Genomic DNA, 19,345 nt, shown 5'->3' with positions numbered 1-19,345 from the left:
TCTCTCAGACAGTGTCGTCATTCAGACTCGGATCACAACAGAGTGCAGGGATCGTGATAAAGTAGGAGATGCACTGATTTATCAGCTGGTCAGTAAACACTCTGAGCCGGTTGATGCTGAGAACAAAGGGTATCCAGTGACAGGGTCACCGAGTGAAGAAGTCTTAATGTTCGCCCCTTCAGTCCCAGAGAGGGCTATTTAAAAGGGAACATTAGTTTTCACAACATGTCGACACATGTCTGTGTTCTGGTCTTTTCCGTCCTCCCTTTGCAGTGTTGAATATTGTTTGTATCCAACATCTTCAAGAATTAAAATCAGCTGACCAGCTAAGCAAACTAATTGCCCATATGAGATTAAAATGTCAGCGTTGGAATCGTTTCGTCTGTCTTAAACGAGTAAATCCTTGTTTTGCATACCGCTTTTTACAAACACGACAGGACATCATCTTCGCTTCCATTACAGGCAGGAAAGCTGAAGTTAAAATATTTTCAACAATTTATAGTTCATAGACAATAACTGGATTGGTCTATCGTCAAAAAATCAGCAGGGAAGAAATTTACATATATCAGAAACTTAAAAACAAAACAAAAAAATTTAATGTGTAGTGAAATAAAGAAACAGGTCAGATGGTTAGTAAATGTGGAAATTTCAAATGTTTAAATCTGACCCATTGTGTGGTTTTGGTGAGTCATTTGATGTAAAGGGAATTTTTTTCTCTCAAAAGCCTGGCAGAGATGAAGAAACTACAGATCAAACTAAATTTGTCTTTAATTGGTCCAGAGATGACTGACCAATAGCAGACATTTATAAGGTTGGACAATATCCAGCCATGTCTGCTTTTCATTTGGTGCACTGCACAACCACAAAAATTTTACCAATTACCTTTGGTCTAGTTTCTAGTGCAAATGTCATGATGCAGTTAAAGTAAGACACAACTAACAAGTAACTTTTCAGCAACATATAGGAATTTGTTCTAAGTAAATAATTCCTTGATGTTGATGAAAAAGTACTAGATCCACTTGAAGATTCTTTTCTACTTATAAAAGATACAATCTGATAAATTAAACCAGAACTTTCTCTCCCTCAATATGAGAAATGATTGACTTTAAACAAATTCCTACATCTTGCTAAAAAGTTACTTGTAAGTTAGTTTTGTCTAGGTAAGATTTTGTATTTTTGCAGAGTCACCTTATGTCAACAAAATAGAAATAAAAATGTGACTTTTTAGTGCATCAGTAGTCAATAACATAAAAATAAAAAAAAAACATGTATATTTATATTAATTTGGAATCTCAAAATAAATTACAGGTATGCAGTTTACATATTTTAGCAGATAAAAGTAGCAAATAAAAATAAAAGTAATTACATTTCTAAATCTTAAGTCTCATAACATCAAGAATGTAAGATGTAATCTAGTCTTTGATAAAAGACTCTTCTAACATAGAAAAGCTTCATCATCCTCTAGAGTTAAAAATCGGTGAACTTTCTCACCTGAGCCAAAGTTTGCTGCAGAACGATGGCAAGTGCCTGGAACCTACAGTTGCTGTCTGTCAGGAACCCTTTGAGCTGATGGATTATCCGTTCTCTCTTCTCGTCCTGTGCCGCAGTTCGAGACGTAGAGACCTTTGCTCGTTGGGAAGGTTGCTGCTGATGCTGCCTGGAGACGGCCTTGGATTTGTTCTTGTCCACTGTAAAAGCACACCAGTGGACAATTAATCATTAGCAATATTTTACCCATATTTTGACAAGCATAACATTGATAAGTTTCTGTTTATAAATCTGATGGATGGTAACTTCCATTTGCGTGGCTCAAAAAAGCTGTTTTTAATGACATTGGCTTTGGTTATTTTGTGCAGATGTGGGTAGAGTAACCAAAACTTATACTCAAGCGAGAGCAGCACAACTTTAGCATGTTTTTATACAAAAGTAGCTGCTCAAGAAATTACTCAAGAGCAAAAAGTATTTGGTAAAAACTCAACTCAAGTATTGAGTAACTGATCAAAATGTCATTTGTTTAATATTTAAAAATTACACAATCAGATGCACTGACACCAGTATTTCCACAAAACTTTACAGTCCAAAATGAAAATAATTTCAAATAATAATAATAACGATTTCAGGTCAAGGAAACATTTTTTCCAATAGAAAATGTACACAAAACTTCTAACAAAAGTTGCAGGCATGTGTCTGGCGAATTTTTGATTCAAACAAACTTGTTCTTCATTCAGTGAAGCTTCTCACAGTGGGTAGAGCAGCCAGACATCGAACTCAAATAAGAGTAGAACTACTTCATAATAAAGTTAAAGTTAGTGAAAAATAAACAACTCCCTATGAGTAACTTTTTTCCTGAAAATGTTACTTAAGTAAATGTAACTGAGGTAATGTAACTAGTTACTGCCCAACTCTGATTGGGTGTTTTACACGGGTCTGACTTGTGGGGCTACTGCTAATTTACAATAGGAAAAAAAAACAATGGTAATAAAACTTTTGGATTCATGATAAAGATAAACTTTATGATGCCATTTACACAACAGCAGTGTAGTGAGTTTGACTCTTTTGGGTACTTAGCACATTTTTCCACTGTTGAGTTAATGAGTGTGTAAAAGTAGGATGTTTTGGTAAAACTGTCTGCTCCACCCAATCTTACAGTGTTGTCTGCAAAATAAGAAAGAGAGCCACTGATTTAAGAGTTGCTGAATTTTAACAGTCTCTATTACAACTCACTCAGTGGATCTTTTTATTCTGACACATGGATATAAAACATCTGGTAATTTATCATTTTCCTCCAATAAAAACACACACTGCATCTTTAAATGTTAAGCTACTAAGTTCCCGTTATATATTCATTCTTTATATCCTTAGATTAAGTTTTTGCATAATTTAGTTAGAGAGCTATATAAAAAACAGAAAAAAAGCCCATTGAATTAAACCTCTAATTTCTGCAGGCCTTGAAGTTACACTGCCCTCTGCTGGATTTTCAGAGGAAATCAGCTTGCAGTAAACAGACACATCAGCATATTTTAGTTTCAGAAATCATTTACTTTGTCTTAAGTTCAGACCATACTAGTTTTTTTTTGTTGTTGCTTTTGCCACCTCTAAATGACCAATATATAAAAAACCTGACTGTCTTTGCTGGTGCAAAAGAATATTAGGGTTTCTGTGGAGAAAAACAAAATATATTTTAGAATTTAATTTCAGAATTCTAAGCGTCAACATTTTTCAGCCTTTTTTCAACAGATGATGATGAATAGCATCGCAGTAATTTTAATTTGAAACGCACTTCCAAGCGAGGCCAGCAGATGGAAGTACTTTAGGACTGGTTGCTTATCAACTCCCATAGGAAAAGAATGTTTGCATTCATAGTCTATGTGGAGGCGCAACAAGGGCCGTTGTGGCGCAATTTGAACAATTTGCAGCGTTTGACACATCTAGTGCATAAACCCCAGAATTTGACATTTTATTTAGACTGCCTGTCCATCATTTCCTGGATGATCCGTCCCACTGTCTTTGTTAATGTCAAGTTAGTATATGATCTCTGAATGACGTCAAGCTTCGTGTTGTGCTCCAGAAAGTTGAAAACATCGAAACTAATATGAACAGAGCAATAAACGTGAAAACAGTCACTTCACGTATCCGTGAAGTTGTGCAAATAAACGACATCATAATTATTAATATTAAGATAAGTGTCCCAAATCTGTGCAGCGGGACATCTGAGTTGTGGAGCGGCAGGAGGAGATCCGTGCACTGTGCTCTGACTCCAAACGCAGGGCCGTAAAGCACAACCAGGACGCTGGTTTTTCAGACAATAGAAACACACAAAAACATCCACAGATTGCTAAAGATTTTTTGGTACCGTTGTAAACATTAAACAATCTCCCCTTCAGTTCAACCATATAAGTGGAGACACATTGTTGATAATCATCTAAAATAACTTGCAATTAAGTATTGGCAAAGATCAATGTGATGTTCACAGGTGGTGGAGTTATGTTGTTGTTGTTAGCAGCTGCTAAAAGTAACTAAAATAGTTACTTTTAATGTAACTTAGTTACTTTCCAAATCAAGTAATCAGTAATTTAACTAAGTTACTTTTTCCAGGAGTAATCAGTAATCTGATTAAAGTTACTTTTTCAAAGTAACGATGCCATGTATGTGTGTATATAGTCTAGCTGTAATCTAAAAATATAATATATCAAGCTTCTCAGAAACACACAAAGACAAGAATATGGACATCATAGAGCAGCACAATAATGTACTTTCAGTTTATACTGCATGCACTTTAATTTATGTATTTATCTTGATATTAAGAAACATATTTAGTTTTTCAAAACAATTTAATTCTTTGCTGTTTGCTTGTTGAAAATGTTTTCCCTTGAGGTTAATGACAGTAATAACAAAATATTGCTTTATTCCTTTAATGTACAGAACATGCAATTTTTCTTTGAAGGAAGTTTGTTTTTGTCTGTTTGCCTGTTGAAAAATGGTTTCACTTGAAATTACTGACAGTCATAACAAAATATTACTTTATTCATTTAATTATTCAATAATACACAGAGTGTTAGGTCTTGCTTCAACAGGCTATGTGCAATCATTTAATCATATTTTAAGAAATGTAGAACCAGTCGGGGCTTCGGCTTGTAGCAAATTAGCTTTTTTGGCCCTCTGTGTTTTTGACTTTGACATTCCTGATTTAAGGTATCCTGTGCCTACACTGTATAAATATGAAAAGATAAGTAGATTTTTTATTAGTCTGTGACATTAAAAGTAACAAAATTATTTCAGATTTGATTAAGAAATTTAGACCAAAAAGAGATTTTTACGTTTCTCAATTATATTCATGAAGTGAAATGCTGATATAAAAATAAACTGCTTGGGCTTCCATCCAAGACCACAGGTGGATGTTAGAAAACGCTGCAGAATTTAAATAATTTATGGCGTCACCAGTTAAATTATTCAGAAGTGATCTTGAGAAGTTGTCCAGCTATGACACGCAAGATTGCCTATTTTTAGTTTATGCTTATATAAGGTTGTTCATTGGTTTCTTCAAACAAGTGTAATAATAGGAAAATGGGCAGGAAATATTTCTGTGTTCACAACGAGTCTGAGAAGAAGCATCACTGGCTTTGTTCATTTTTTGTTTTCTCAAAAACTCAAATCTGAGCAAACACAGAGACTCTCTTTAACCATAAAAACAGACGACTGACCCCAGGAGTTTGTCTTTCTAAAAGTCCGGACAGTAGTGATGAAACACGTTTCCCTTTCATTTCAGACATGTCTCCAACTTGAAAACGTAGCGTTGGGTCAACACACTGACACTGCACTGTTCAGAGACGTCACATCGCAGCACAAAGCATGATGGGTGAGGAGACCCCTCACAATTAGACACTTGTTATGGTGCTTGGTGGCAGCAATTACTGATATCTATTCTCTGCACAGAATAGGATTTAAACAGAGGGCCACTGTCTGAAATAAGTGCAACTTTACCATAGCGTTATTCTCCAAGTTGGCTTTAAAATTTTTATTTTACGAATTAAAGAAGAGGCATAGATATCAACATCTTTCTCTGAAAGGGTTTTCCATTGCAGATAATTGACTTTGTTTTATTATAACCAAATTATCATTTAACTACTCTGTTCTTACTCATTTTAAACAACATTTCAGCTTTTTTTCTTGGACTGATATAACAGTGATGTAATGTACTGTAAATATTCGGTAAATTTTTGGAAAAAATTATCCGACAGTTGGATCCTTTGGATCATGAATCAGATATTTTTATTTCCAATTGCACAGTATTTTCAATTATAGTCTTGTACAGTATATGTTTATTATTATCGCTTTTCTCATTGTTTTTAACATTTAAGAATTTGTTTTGTGTGTGTTAACCTATGCCTGATGCTGCCCTTACCCCTGTTTGGCCCCTTCCTGGGTCAATAAAGACTGTTTCTATTCCATTTCTAACTGTAAATGTGACGTTTTTGTATTATTAGGCCAAGGTTACAGTCTGCCCTCAGGACTGTTTTGATTATTATGAAAGCAGCAACATATTGATTTACTACTGCACCATGTTCTCAGTATACTGCTGACCGATCACAACAAAGTGACCAGGATCAAAATAACCTTCATGCACCGAGTAAAACAAGAGCACTCTGTTTTAGTGAGGAAATAAAGAGACAGTTTGCTTGACAGCTGCATAAGACGAAGCCTTAAAAAAAATTCTGCAAACCAACAAAGAATGTCAATATGCCTTCAGTAGTCAACTGTGTTTGTTTACAGCTGGAAAACTGCCGTCACATCTAGATATAGTTCTGTGGAGTTGTAGGTTTTGCTGAGCGAGGAAATGAAGTAAATGAAACCTGAACCACTTGCTTTGCTAACCCTCAAGAAGCATCACTAAAAATAGCCTGTAGGAACAGTTAACTATACTTGTAAGGAAAGAGAAAAATAGCAATGCTACAGCAATCAAAAACACATACATGACTGACAGACCTGCTTTGAAAACCACAGGGATTTTCCTGCATCCTGACAGCAGCTGAATGTTTCGGAGCAAGCCTTTGGCGGTCAGACGCACGTGGATGATTGACAGGGAGAGCTTTGGAGACCATAACATGGCTCAAAAACAAATAATTCAATGTTTGTAGCCAATACTAATAATAATAATAACAAAATCTAAATCGTTTTTCTAATGTAGATGCCTCATCCTTGATGTGCACACCAGCAGCTTTGGAAATGTCTTCAGATGACTCTGATCAGGATCGGAGGAGAGTAACTAAGTAAAAATAACATAAAGCAGTTGCAATAGTTACTCCACAGAGACGGATTTGAAAAAAGTGAGGGCACCCAGTTCAGTATGGCAAGCCTTCCAAGTTAGAAAACTAATTCCCAGCTGAGCGCATAAAGGACGTCCAGCCGCTGTGGCCCAGGCTCCTAGATGTGATGTAGAGAAAAAAGTAAATAAAAAAAATAAATAAATAAATATATATATATCCCTTAATTCTGTAAGCTCCAGTTTTTGCCAAAAACACAAATCTTTAAGAGCTGCGTTTCAGAGCATGATGACGGCGATGCTGAAGCAGAGCCAGGATACGAAGCGAGAGAGACAGGAGAGAGGGCAGGCTGTGTGGGCGGAGCGCTCAGAAGAGAGAGCTGCAGCCAGTAACAACTGTATGTTGTTCAGAACATTTCCCTCGTTTATTTCAATTTGTTCTCGTACCAGGAGGAATAGGAACCGACAGGCTGCTCAGGTTTTGTCAGGTGACTAAAACTAAATGTGAGAAAGAGAGAAGACGAGCTTGAAACAGCGATAAGGATGCCTCATATTCATCACTAGCCAAAAATATTCACATGAAGCAGGACATAGAAAAACTGATCCAGATTTTCTAGAAATCTTCAATTTGAAGACATTACAATTTTCTACAATGAATTGCATGACTTTAAGCTCAAAATACTTCAGGAGTTTTATTATCAATATGTTTCAGATATCATAAAAACAGCAAAAATGTTGACATCACCTCCGATATGGCAATGCAGCACAGGACTGATATTCAGCAATTTTACAGTTACAAAAAATATGTTTTGTTTTTAAACATTTTCAAAAATATTTAAAAATACAGATTTTTAAAATCATAACATACTGACAGCTTTACATATTTATTAAAGCAGCAGTTTCAATGCTTTGATTAGCATCTAAACCAGAATCCAATCAGGATTTAAGAGTTTAAACTCATTTAAATGGTCCAACTTGATTTTTTAAAAAGCCACCATTTATCACTGGATTTTTATTTAATAAATGAAAAATTTGATTTCAATAAAAACGGGTACAACAATGACACACATACAAAAATTAGCTTGTAGATAAAATAATGCATCAAGAAATTCAAATAACTGACCACGGTCCTATTATTTTCATCTCCCAAACTAACCCGTCCTATTGAAGGTAAAATCAAAACATTTTTAGACTTTTCAAGATGGCATAAGAAGCCAAACGATTACAGATTCTTCGGTCAAAACATTTCTAAGGAGTGTTGAAATAACTCAAGTAAGCGACGTTGCCATGATTAAAAGTAACAAAAGAAACCTTACCAGTTCCACAATACGTATGTTCAACAAGTCTTCCATAATTGGTCTTTTTCAGCGGAGTGCCTGTAGAGCTTGATGGTCCCTTGTTTGTGGAAGATGCAGTCAAGGTCGCTACAAGAAGATCCACATGAGAGAAAAAGCTGAAGTTAATTCAACCCATCATGAAGCAGAAAGGTGATTTCCAACACTAAGAACTGACACCTGAGTGCAGCTATAAAGCTGAACTAAATACCAAGAGGAAAAACGTCAACAGGCCAACAGAGATCGAAGTGATACAATCAAACCACGATTAAAATGTTTTCTTCATGTGGTATTACCATACAATCTCAGAGTAATGTTTGACGCGGATAGAATAAAAGATTAAATTGAAAATGTTAAAAAAGACCAAAAAAAAAAGAAAGAAAGAACTTATGCTGGCCTATTTGTATAAATTGAGATTTTATTTCAAAAGAGATGGTTGAGGATTTTTAAAGTTTGTTTTCTGTTAACAAGTTTCAGTCATTTGATGTCTTACCTGTGACAGAAAGCTCTAGTATCTTTATTAAGTAAAACTCCAGATTAATTTGTCCTAAAGCCAGTTTGTCATTCCAGTCTCAAAAACATATTTTTTGTAACTCCCATTAAATAATCCTTTAAACCATACCCAACTTTACTTCAAATGGCTATTTACACAGAAGATAATGATTAGCTACATAAAAATGGACTAAATTGGAAGCAGAAGAGATCATGACTGAGGTGGAAGATAGAGCATCTGGAAAGCTGTAGGTCAAGGAAGGGTGTGATGCTTGTTTGGCTGGAGACAGGAGAGGATGATGATGAGCTTGTTCCTGAGCCAAATCCATCATGCTATTGAGGTCGTCTCCATGCGGCTGGCAAAAAGCAATCCAATCTTCAGCTTCCTGTGATCACTTTCTCAGTCTTTTTGGCTACAGGTAGTCTCTGACCAAGAGGTTCATATTTCAGGGCAGAAAAAACACAAGGTTGTGATCTGATTTCCCCAGAGGAGGAATTGGTTTTGGATTTATATGAATCCTTTACATTTGTGGGAAACAAATCCAATGTCTTGTTTTCTCAGGAGGAGCAGCAGAAACTGGTGAAACGTTGGCAGTTTGGCAGAGAGAGAAGCATGATTAAAATCACCAGATATTGACACAAATGGATTGGGCTTTTGTGTCTGTCTCCTAGCAACAACAGAACGTATGGCATCACATGCATTACTGTCAACAGCTGAGGGTGGGATGTAAAGTTTGGTAAATATTATTTATTTATTTAGTCCATTAATAATATGGACTAAAACGTACTGCCAAGAGTTCAATGTCTGGACCGTAGAGACGACACTTCACAGTAACATGTCCTGGATGACACAAGCACTGCTAATCCATCGCCTGCCCTTTAAATCTCTGTCTGCTCATAATTTTAGGTAGTCTGCCAGAGAGACGTTGGGAGTCAGGAATACAATTCTGCTTATACTCTTGCTGAGTCCTTGTCAGGACTTTAAGTTCATCCAGCTTATTGGCTAACAATCTCCTGTTGCCTATAATGATTGATGGAAGAGATGGTTTGAAGTTCCTCCCTCTCTCTCTCCTCTTCACTCCTGCGCTGCATCCACAACATCTCCTTTTAGCCTCCCCTGGAATTTCTGGCTTCAGATGTGGCATTATTTCAACTTTTGCCATGTTAATCAGCTGCCTTCTGTTGTAAGCCACTTTGTTGCTAAGGTTACGCATCATAACAAATGAGCAAAGTGTAAGAACTGTTGGTAAAAAAATCAATACAGCTTCACAGCATCCAAAACCAGAAGGTTGGTTGTTTAAAAAAAGAAAAGCATTTATTCTGAAAGTTTCAAAAATGAAAAAGCAAAATCTGACTGGAAGTCAGAGAGCTACTCCAACATGCTGCCACTCCGAGTGACGCAGTTCCAAAAAAATGTTTTTTGTTTAAACGGCAACATACGTTTTGCTTTTAATATTACTTTACCTTTCTATCATAGTTATTCTGACTGGATATGAGTTGCAAAGTGTGTTCGTAGCAAAGGTTTGAAACAGTAATGTCACTTGTGCCACACTGCCTCCTAGGACTGCTGTTTAAATTATCATCCAGTGCAAATGTGTCAGCATTGAAAAGCTTCATAAAATAGCATTTATACAAACCACTATGACTTTTCTTTAATCTGATTTGATCTTTGCCAATCTTGGATAATCCATTAATACCAGCCTGTGGAAATGAATAACCTAAATTTATGCTAAACGGCAACACAAAGAAATTTATCTACTTCAGGAAAGATGGTAACTGCTTAAAACATTTTGACAAAACCTCACTTTAAAAAAACTAGACTATTGCTTTTACAATATCTGTAAATGTGATTTCAGATTCATAAGGAGGAGTTTCCCACCTGATCCATTGTTCTTTGAAGGAGTTGAAATAAGCTTTGCTTTCAGCAAAGAAGACTTAAATGGTGTTGATTTCTGGGCAGCTCCTCTGGAAACTAAGGAATAATTATAGACATGATTAGGTTAAATACAAAGTGGGCATGAAAACTCAGAAAAAAATGATATTTCAACTGCAGAACTAATAAAGTATTTTTGAACTGAAAATAAAATTCTATTCTATTAAATCAACAAAAAACAAATTTACTATCATAACATTGATCATCGTGACTACCATTTGCCAGGGAAAGAATAAACATAAACATGAAAGTTATACCTACTGTGCAAAATTACAGTTTCTGCTAAACCTGAAAGTCTACCTAACAGTAGAGAGCAACAGCCACTTGTGAGTTGTCGTTACGTCTCCAAAGCTTTCTACCGTTTCCATGAAACGCAGTCAACAAAGGAACAATGCAGAGGCGATAGGATCCGATGAACAGGCACGTCAGCAGCGCGAGGTCACAGCTGGATTCTGCAAGGCTACGTCCAACTACAGAGGAGTTATGGGAGGCGTGAGCTGGGGATTCAGTCCAGGTGCAGCTTCGAAGTCCGGTGAAGCCATCCATAGGTTTTCAGCTCAGAATTTGGAGACTCCGCTTTCTGTCCACCTCAGAGGACATCGGTCTGAATGCCTCTGCTTTTACTCCTCCAGGCTACGTTGATTGTTCAGTAAAGTGGAACAGCGGGCGTTGCCATGACAACACAAGGTGGGATTCTCTCAGCCAATCACAGCGGGCTGCAGTCTATTGAATATTCTGGGTGAAAGGACCAATCCCAATACCAGCAGAGAGCCTCATGATTTATACTACTGAGCTTGTGACAAGTTTGTTCAAAACATCTTTTAGAAAGAAAAACAAGAAAAAAAATGTAAAAAAAATATGCATAGTAAGCCCTGAAAATGGTCAACAATTCCCCTTGTGTTCCAGCTGTATGATCAGTGGGCAAAAAATTATTGTGGTCCTGACACTAAAAACAGATTTTACACATTTGTGTAATAGCCTGCAGTAGCTGTCCTTATTTCTGCATATCAATAAGCCTCACCTGGTGTATTCTTAGAATCCTGATTCAGAACTGGGATCTTCCTTGGGGGTCTGACAGGAACTAAGGGAGGGCCCATGAATGCAGAGCGACCGGGAGTTTGAGGCGGTTTGGGTGCATTTTGATGGAGCTTCATGCCTGTGGATGTCTCCTCTGTTTCCACGGCTTTGTGACTGCCTGGTACACAATTGAGAAAATGAAAAACACACAAAACGACAAAGATTTTCAACAAGGAAAAATCATTGTACTTTGTTTTTGATTGTAAATAAAATACCAGAAACTCTCCAGCTAAAATTCATATGTAAACAATGACTAAATGCCACACTGTTTTCTAAAGAACATGCTCAACGTCACCATCTGATGGCGAGACCTTGCTGCAGCAGCCTGCTTCATTCAATCTTATTATATATCACAATAAATTACATTATCACTAAACTCAATTCATTTTAGTTACCAATTTCAAAAAGTGAAACTCAACATATATACACAGTCATTACAGAATGACACCAGAGATGTTTTGGTTATTTTTGAGAACCATTTTTTAAAAATTATTATTTTAGAAAAATAAAGGGTTTCAGCCTCTTACTTTGCCCCAGTGCCCTATGCACTAAACCACTTCGACTTCTGTGTATTTCTGCTAGTTTGCAGTTCTGGGACGTCCCATAAAAAAAAAGAGCTCACTGCATTGAACCTTGTTGAAACCCCCCTGGTTTTTCCACCAAACATGGATTTCTGAACTCTTAACGAGTTCAGATCTCAGTATTGTTTTTTCTAAATGAACATTAATTTGTTTTCTTTGCATTATTTGAGGTCTGAAAGCAACGCATCTTTTTGACCATTTCTCCTTTTCTGCAAATAAACACAAAATTTTTGCAGGGAATTTCTGAGACATAATATCAGTAGTTCATAGAATAAAAGAACAATGTCAATTTTGCTCAAACACATATCTATAAAGAATAAAATCAGAGAAACGGATGACTTGAAGTGGTCTCTTAACTTTTTTCCAAAGCTATATGTACTATTTTAGTATATTTTTAATTTATTTATAAAAAAAAATTACTGTAATCAATACATTTAAATAATATACTTAGTTAACATGAATCACTAGGAGAATAAAGGTATCCAAATGAATCTTTAACTTGAACCCATCTCACTCATTACTTTAGCATGACCACAAGCTCATTACTGTCCAGTGTTTTTCTGGGACTAATAAATAAACTTAACTGAAAGATAAGCCCACCTTCGCTACCTGTGCTTATTTGGGCCTTCCCAACAGTTCTTGTGATCCTGCTCTCAATTGCTCCCGGGGCTCCCCGTTTGGACCTGGCTGACAGAGGGGTGAGTCTGGGACTGGCACCAGGAGGCTGGGGAAGTAGTGCTCCTCCTCTATCTTGGCTGAGAGAACCAAGATCTTGACATCTACTTTTATTTTCATTCAGCTGAGCTCCTGCCGACTTTCTGGCTTCTGCCTGGGAGAAAGAAGAATAAAAAACAAAACAAAAAAACCCCCAAAATGTAAAGTCACACCAAACAAACTGTCCAAATGGCGTGTGTTCAAGTCCGGGTATCCACTCACCACCAAACTGATCTTGTTTACTCCTCTTGAGTTGTTAGCAGGACTGTTTGCTTCCTCAATGTGTTTAAGTTGAGAAGGGCACTTCGGATTGCCTGCTTTGGTTGAGTTCTTGCCACCATCATCTCGAGAAGCCGCAGCCCCTTGAGTTGCTTTCTTGTCTTTGGGCAAACCCTCAGAGTAGCGGCGACCCCAGATCCTGTCTTGGCCTGCAGCCGAACCTGAGCCGACCCCAATTTTGTTTGCAACACCCTTCTTTGGAGTGGGTTTAGGATCCACTTGCCTCCGACTAGATGACAAGATTTCTGCAGCTGAAGTACTGCTCAGGCCGTCAGCATGTTGTGCCGATTCCTTGGATACTTGGCTGGTGGTTGCTGGCATCCCTTCAAAGTTGTTTTCACTGCACTGGACCACTAGGTCACATTCTTGGACAGCTAGATGGAGATCAGGTGAAGATACTGCATCATTACCATGTGAAGATTTGCCAGATAGTCCTGAAGTAGTAGCTTTTTCAACTTGTCCAATAGGATGAAATGTTTTAGAGGTAGCAGAGGCACCTGTATTTCTGCCTGTAACTTTGGCAGTGGTAAACCTAAAAGTGTTTCTTTTATTAACCTCACCATTTTTTTTAACCTGCACAATCTTTTGTAGTTTATCAGTGCCTGGTACAGCTGCTTGCTGTGCAATTCTAGTTAAATCTTTAAATTTCAGAGTATCAATGTTGGATTTGGGAACGTTCTGTAGTTCTGTTTTCTTGACTTTACAGATTGATGGTGTGATTCCTGCAACCGGACGCTCTTTGGAAGTGACAAAAATTTGCTTTTTTTTCTCGAGCTGCAAACTTGGGCTGTTAACATTTTCATTGAAAGGAGATATGTAGGATAAGTTAGGCATCTTGCTCGCAATGCATTGCACCGGAGTGGAGGTATCAGGAACACTATCGCTGTTCTGCACTCCTGACACAGCGGACCCAAAGGTTTTGCCAAGTTCTGAAGAAAACTCTTCTGTAACCTGAGGCAGAAGCTCTGCGTCAGCACCGGAAGACTTGACCTGGTTTGTCTGGTCGGTCGGTGTTTCACAAATAAAGGTCAAGAAAAGACCACCTTCACTTGGCAGTGGTACATGGGAGCTGATTGCTGACGTATTAATTTCCTCAGTGAGATTCTCCAAACTGTTTGTCTGGATGAAAGTCACACCAAGACTAGGATGTCCCATGCTTTCCTTGGTCTCTTGTTCTGTGGATGCTTTGGAAACATCTGGCATGATAGACTCTAAAGGCATAGACATGGTGCCTGCAGTATCAGAAATGCTTGAATCCTCCATTGAGGAGAATATTACGAGGGACTGATCCTCCAGACATGAAATGTGACTTCTCACCACCATTTCTCCAGAGCTTAGTGAGATGTGCTCATTTTCACTGCATCTGCAACAGGAAGCGTCACTTGAACTCAACTTGCCTTCTCCTCCAGCTGAGTTTGAGGCGATTTCCTCTTTCTTATCATCTTGTTCTCCATGTTGACTAAAACTCTCATCAGTCTCAGGTCCAGTTGGTCCATGACGAGCATGGCTCAAACTTTTGTCCTGGGAATTTGGACTTCTATTTACAGGTGCGTTAATAAATGTTTCATTCATATTTGAAGTTACAATGGTGAGAAAATCCTGCTGTGCTGAGATGGAAGCATGGCTGTTGCCCACAGAGGAATGTTCGTTTAGATAGTGGTCTGTGTTGACGTAAGGGGAGCCTCTGGCTTCTCTTTCACTCAGGCTGGAAATACCGCCGGAGTCGGGTGATGCAGAAAGTTGCCCGTCTCTCGGTGAGGTTTCTGCTGAGCTCTCAAAGGGGTCACTTGGTAAATTAAATGTCTTAGCCATTGTAGAATCAGGACTGGATTCAAGTTCGGTCTTTCGACTAACACCCATGTAATCCATCACATTCGTTGAGCAAGCCTGTACATCTGTAAAAAAAGTAAAAAAAAAAAGACAAAAAAGAAAAGAAAGGAATGTCACTTTCTTTCTAAACACTTAAAAATATAATTTTTTCAAATAAATTTTACAAAAATACTCAAAGTAGGAGGTCATGACATATACCCAGGTTTGTGTTAATATGCCAAATCTCATTTGAATTGGAACCAGAAGCCAGTTTATATAGTTTTATGGCAAATATTTAAACTTTATGTTAAAACAATTTTGACAAAATGCAAGCAAACTAAGATAAGCCAACAGATGTGAATTATTAATAAGTCTGATCCTAAATAAACTATTAGCTAGCAACCGTTCAGTCTGAGAAGTTGACATCTTAATAGCTTTGCTGTGGCACTATTGTGTTTGCTTAAGCAGGTTGGACAGCAAAGCTTGCCAGACACAACAACAAAGGCACCACTGTAGAAACAAAACAACAAAAGAGTAAAGAGATCAGATCACAAATCATAGGAAAACATTAAAACTAGAGAGACTGAGGGCATTCTTTACCATTTAAAAAATAAAAACTGTAAACCTATCCAAATCCAAACGTAAACTTCCATTTTTTCAAAGGCAGTCCACTAATGCTTGGTTCTGCCTTTAATGACTTGGATTATTTATTGCTTCATTGCTTACTAAGGTCTAACATTGTGAAAGAAGAGTTGTATAAAACCACATACACTGAAGAAAATACAGAATCATCCAAGGTCACACAATAGTAACATAAACAGTTATTGTAATTGCATTACAGTTAACGCAACCATCATGCATATTTAAACGATGAGTGAAAGTTTTTTAAACAACTTGGCAGCTGAATTCTTCGTCATACAAAGGCATCTAAGGCTGTGAAAGTTCATAATCATATGGGATACATTATCAGCAAGCACAGTGTGAATGCCTTTCCTTGAAAATATAATAGCAACTAAATATTACATCAAAGCAGTTCTTTGTGGTTGCAGTATTGTCAGTTATTGTGCAATGACATTGAACAGCTTTTAACTACTTTTTTAAAATATTAATTGCAGACTAAATCTTCCAATGAAACACCTGGCAACACGTAAGAGAACAAAAAACATTATATTGTTAAAAAACATGAGTTAAAGCAAAAAATTTTAAATGCTACAGTAAGTTTCAAAATTAAGATTTTAACCTATACAACTCCTTGTTCCTCATGGAGTAAATATCAGTTAGACTTACCATCCATGAAACACACTTTGTTGTGCATTACAAACTTTACAATCAGGTCTGAATTCATAGAGCCTTGAAGAATTGCTGTACACACTGAACTTTGGCAGGGACTACTCGTCCAAGGAAACATAATCACCAAGTGAAATGCTGATAAGAAGCAGTGATTGTCCTGGTTAAGAATGTAAATGAGCATTGCGTGTTACATAAGGAACAGAAACTTCAGACTCTGTGTCCTGACTGTGTTTATGAGGAAACAGAGACAGAGGGATCAAAGCTGTACAGCACTAAAACAAAAATACTGCTAAAAATTTATCTCATTTTCAGTGAGCGTATTTAAGTGTAGTACGAACCAACCTTCAGAATCCATTAGTCCTCTCTCTGTCCAGTGATATGGATAAAAATACATTCACATTTGGATTTTATTTTGTTTCAGGAGAGTCATCCATCCCCGTTTTTCTTCCAAACGTCAAGCTCAGCAAACTGGCTAGACATCGGTGAAAGTCAGCCTCCATCCCTTCAGCCCTCTTGCCTTGTGTTCAAACTCAGCCGTGCATCAATATCAACAAAGACTGAGTGAACAAGCCCTCTGTGAAGTTGTTAGTTTAGGATTTTGTTCTCCTCCTCAGTAATATAATTTTCTCCATTTGGGCCTGCTGCAGCTCTCCCAGCAGCTCCTCATCAAGAGGAAGTTTGTTTCTCTATGCTCTGCCTGCACACACGTGTCAAGGTCCAGCTCGGAACTGCGCCTCCGGTTGGGTTGCACACTTACAAAAGGAGCGAGGCGACATGTCACCTTATCCTACCGAAAGGGGAGTGGCCGTGGACAGCCAGACGGAGTTGGCATTCAGCGTTGCTAAGCAGCCAAAGGCTTTCTGCTATGAAGGAAAGGATCAGGCAGCTTTTCATGTGGGGGACAAAATGAAGGGAGCTGGAAGGCTTACCAGCCACTGTATCCCACCAAATCCTACCAACTCACATTTTCAATACAAGTCAATAATATTTCAAGTATCCCAAAGGAGAACTAAAAAAATGCAGCAACTTTTGCCAACAGTCCACAACTCTGGATTGTTGTGGACTGTTGGCAGGAAGGGTATCTGGTAGCAGTCAGTCTTGCATCAACTCTGAAGCATCCTATAACTGAATACTGTTGCTGCATGATGACGTCATCACTGTCATGACATGCTAACAGTTCAGAGACAATATTCCACAGTAACATGTCCTGGATGAGCCCATCAGTTGCTGGCAGGCACTGCTGATCCACCCTAGTTGCTTCCACCACTCCTCTTTGAATTTATTTCTGGTAATATGGATAAAAAGCCGGATAGAGACATTGAAGTCAGAGAAATGATCCTTGCCCATTATGAAGCCTCCATGAAGCCTCCTTTTCAACTCCTCTGGGATTTGGAGTTGAAGTTGCAGTTCAGATATTTACGTTTTTGAGTTGCTAATCAACTTCTCCCTGCTGTGAAAACAATACCCTGTTGTGCATAGTGACTGTACAAAAAGTAAAAAAAAAAAAAAGAGAGAGAGAGAGAGCACTAAATAAATAAAATCAACATTGCATTACACAAGCTGCGGTCAGAACAAGTGATAAGTTTGCCAAAGCCCTTGCTGACAACATTCATGTTCAACAGAAACAACTTGTCATTTGATCCTGACCCCACTCCATAAGACCCTCACTATTTCTGCTTAATCTATATAAAGCCAGATGACCCAAAGAACCAATCATGAGTTAAGATGACATATAAATCACTGTACAGAGCTGATCTCTGCAGAGCACTGTGATGTCGCATGTCCTGTGAAATCCTATTAAATTGGGAATGTTATGTAATTGAAGCCTCTGAGTAATATTAACCAAATAAGGCAGAACACACACTGCCTTGTACATTGGACAGGCATAATTGATAATGCGGTGCACACTACCCTATCTGGCTTGTTAATCAAAGTTATATTTCATGAACACCTGAAATTAATTTGCAACAAATCTGACTAGCATATAGCAGAACCTTGTACTTAATCATTAATCATTAAACTCAGATTAATCAAAGTTAGTATATTTGTCTTTGCATGGGTAGCTTAACATAATCTGTAACATTCAAGGAGGTGGTATGAGTAAAGACTTTGTCACAATGCCCAAAGAGGCAGCAGGTCAAACTACTGGATTCAAGGTCAACAGGGATAAAATATAAACACAGGAAAGTAGTTCTGGGTAAGAGCAAAAGAGATTCTGGTAAAATTAGCACAAGCCGTCCTTCAGTCTGAATTCAGTGTAAAGGACTCCACTGAATGCATCACAAATAGTTTACTGTAACTGTATGACAAGACATTGGAAAGTTTCACTAAGAGGAAATGGTGCTTTAAAGTAAGAAAAAAAGGATTCAAGTTGATGACCAAAAAATCTAATAAAACAGGAAAAGATGCAACATTGCCAAAAAGCGAAACATCAAGCCAAATAAATAAAGAACCACAAAAAGCTGAGACACAATTTTGTAAACCTGAGTGAGGATCTCCTACCTTCTTCAAAATCAGACTAAATTGGTGTCAAACGTTTGTGCTACGTTTGTCCAGCAAAATTTTTTTGTTTGCGCTGCTTTGGCTTTTCGGACATTAATGAAAGTTTAAAGGTCAAAAGGTCAACCAGCACCTCCTCATATCCGCACTTTACTAAATCTAACTGACCTTTGAACTTTAATCAATATCTTCAAAGCCAAAGCATCACAAACAAACAGTTTTGCTGAACAAACCAGCACAAACATGGTCAAGTTGATTGACCCTGATTTTGTCTGATTTGATGATAAAGGGGCTGTAGAAACATTTCTTAATATCCTTAAAATGATAGCGGCACAAACATTTTTTTTTTTTTGCTGGACAAATGTAGCACAAACGTTTGACACAAATTTTGTCTGATTTGAAGAAGATGGGGTGGCCAACTTCAGGTTCAAAACCAGGACAAAACAAACTAGAGTGATACAAAAAGGTTCAGACATGTGGAATGCCAATGTGTAGCACAAGATGACCCTAACTGCTCTTGTGAAGGACTGATGACCTGTCCAGAATACGTCTCACTTTCGCCCCACTTCAAAGTCCT

The 19,345-nt window shown here is 37.6% G+C and overlaps 1 protein-coding gene across 6 annotated transcripts in view; it reads right to left on the bottom strand.

Annotated features, from left to right (window-relative positions):
- mtus1a (microtubule associated tumor suppressor 1a) overlaps positions 1-19,345 on the bottom strand; it is a 31,702-nt gene that overhangs the window by 11,344 nt on the left and 1,013 nt on the right. For 3 of the 6 annotated variants that reach the window (XM_055034672.1, XM_055034670.1, XM_055034671.1), the window contains 6 exons: positions 13,114-15,065; positions 12,778-13,006; positions 11,541-11,714; positions 10,466-10,558; positions 8,077-8,184; positions 1,492-1,688 (listed from right to left, as the gene is read on the bottom strand). In XM_055034672.1, the coding sequence (XP_054890647.1) occupies positions 1,492-1,688; positions 8,077-8,184; positions 10,466-10,558; positions 11,541-11,714; positions 12,778-13,006; positions 13,114-15,039 (2,727 nt within the window). In that variant the 5' untranslated portion in view covers positions 15,040-15,065. Of the gene's footprint in view, positions 1-1,491; positions 1,689-8,076; positions 8,185-10,465; positions 10,559-11,540; positions 11,715-12,777; positions 13,007-13,113; positions 15,066-16,266; positions 16,373-16,611; positions 17,013-19,345 lie in introns of those variants that run through there. The other 3 variants (XM_055034669.1, XM_055034668.1, XM_055034667.1) reach the window with 3 other exon arrangements.

This window comes from Poeciliopsis prolifica, unplaced genomic scaffold (assembly GCF_027474105.1).
Source record: "Poeciliopsis prolifica strain line A6 unplaced genomic scaffold, Auburn_PproV2 SCAFFOLD009, whole genome shotgun sequence".
In the NCBI taxonomy this organism is placed as follows: domain Eukaryota; kingdom Metazoa; phylum Chordata; class Actinopteri; order Cyprinodontiformes; family Poeciliidae; genus Poeciliopsis; species Poeciliopsis prolifica.
Note: the sequence above shows the minus strand (reverse complement) of the source record. Positions and strands in the feature narration are given on the sequence as shown.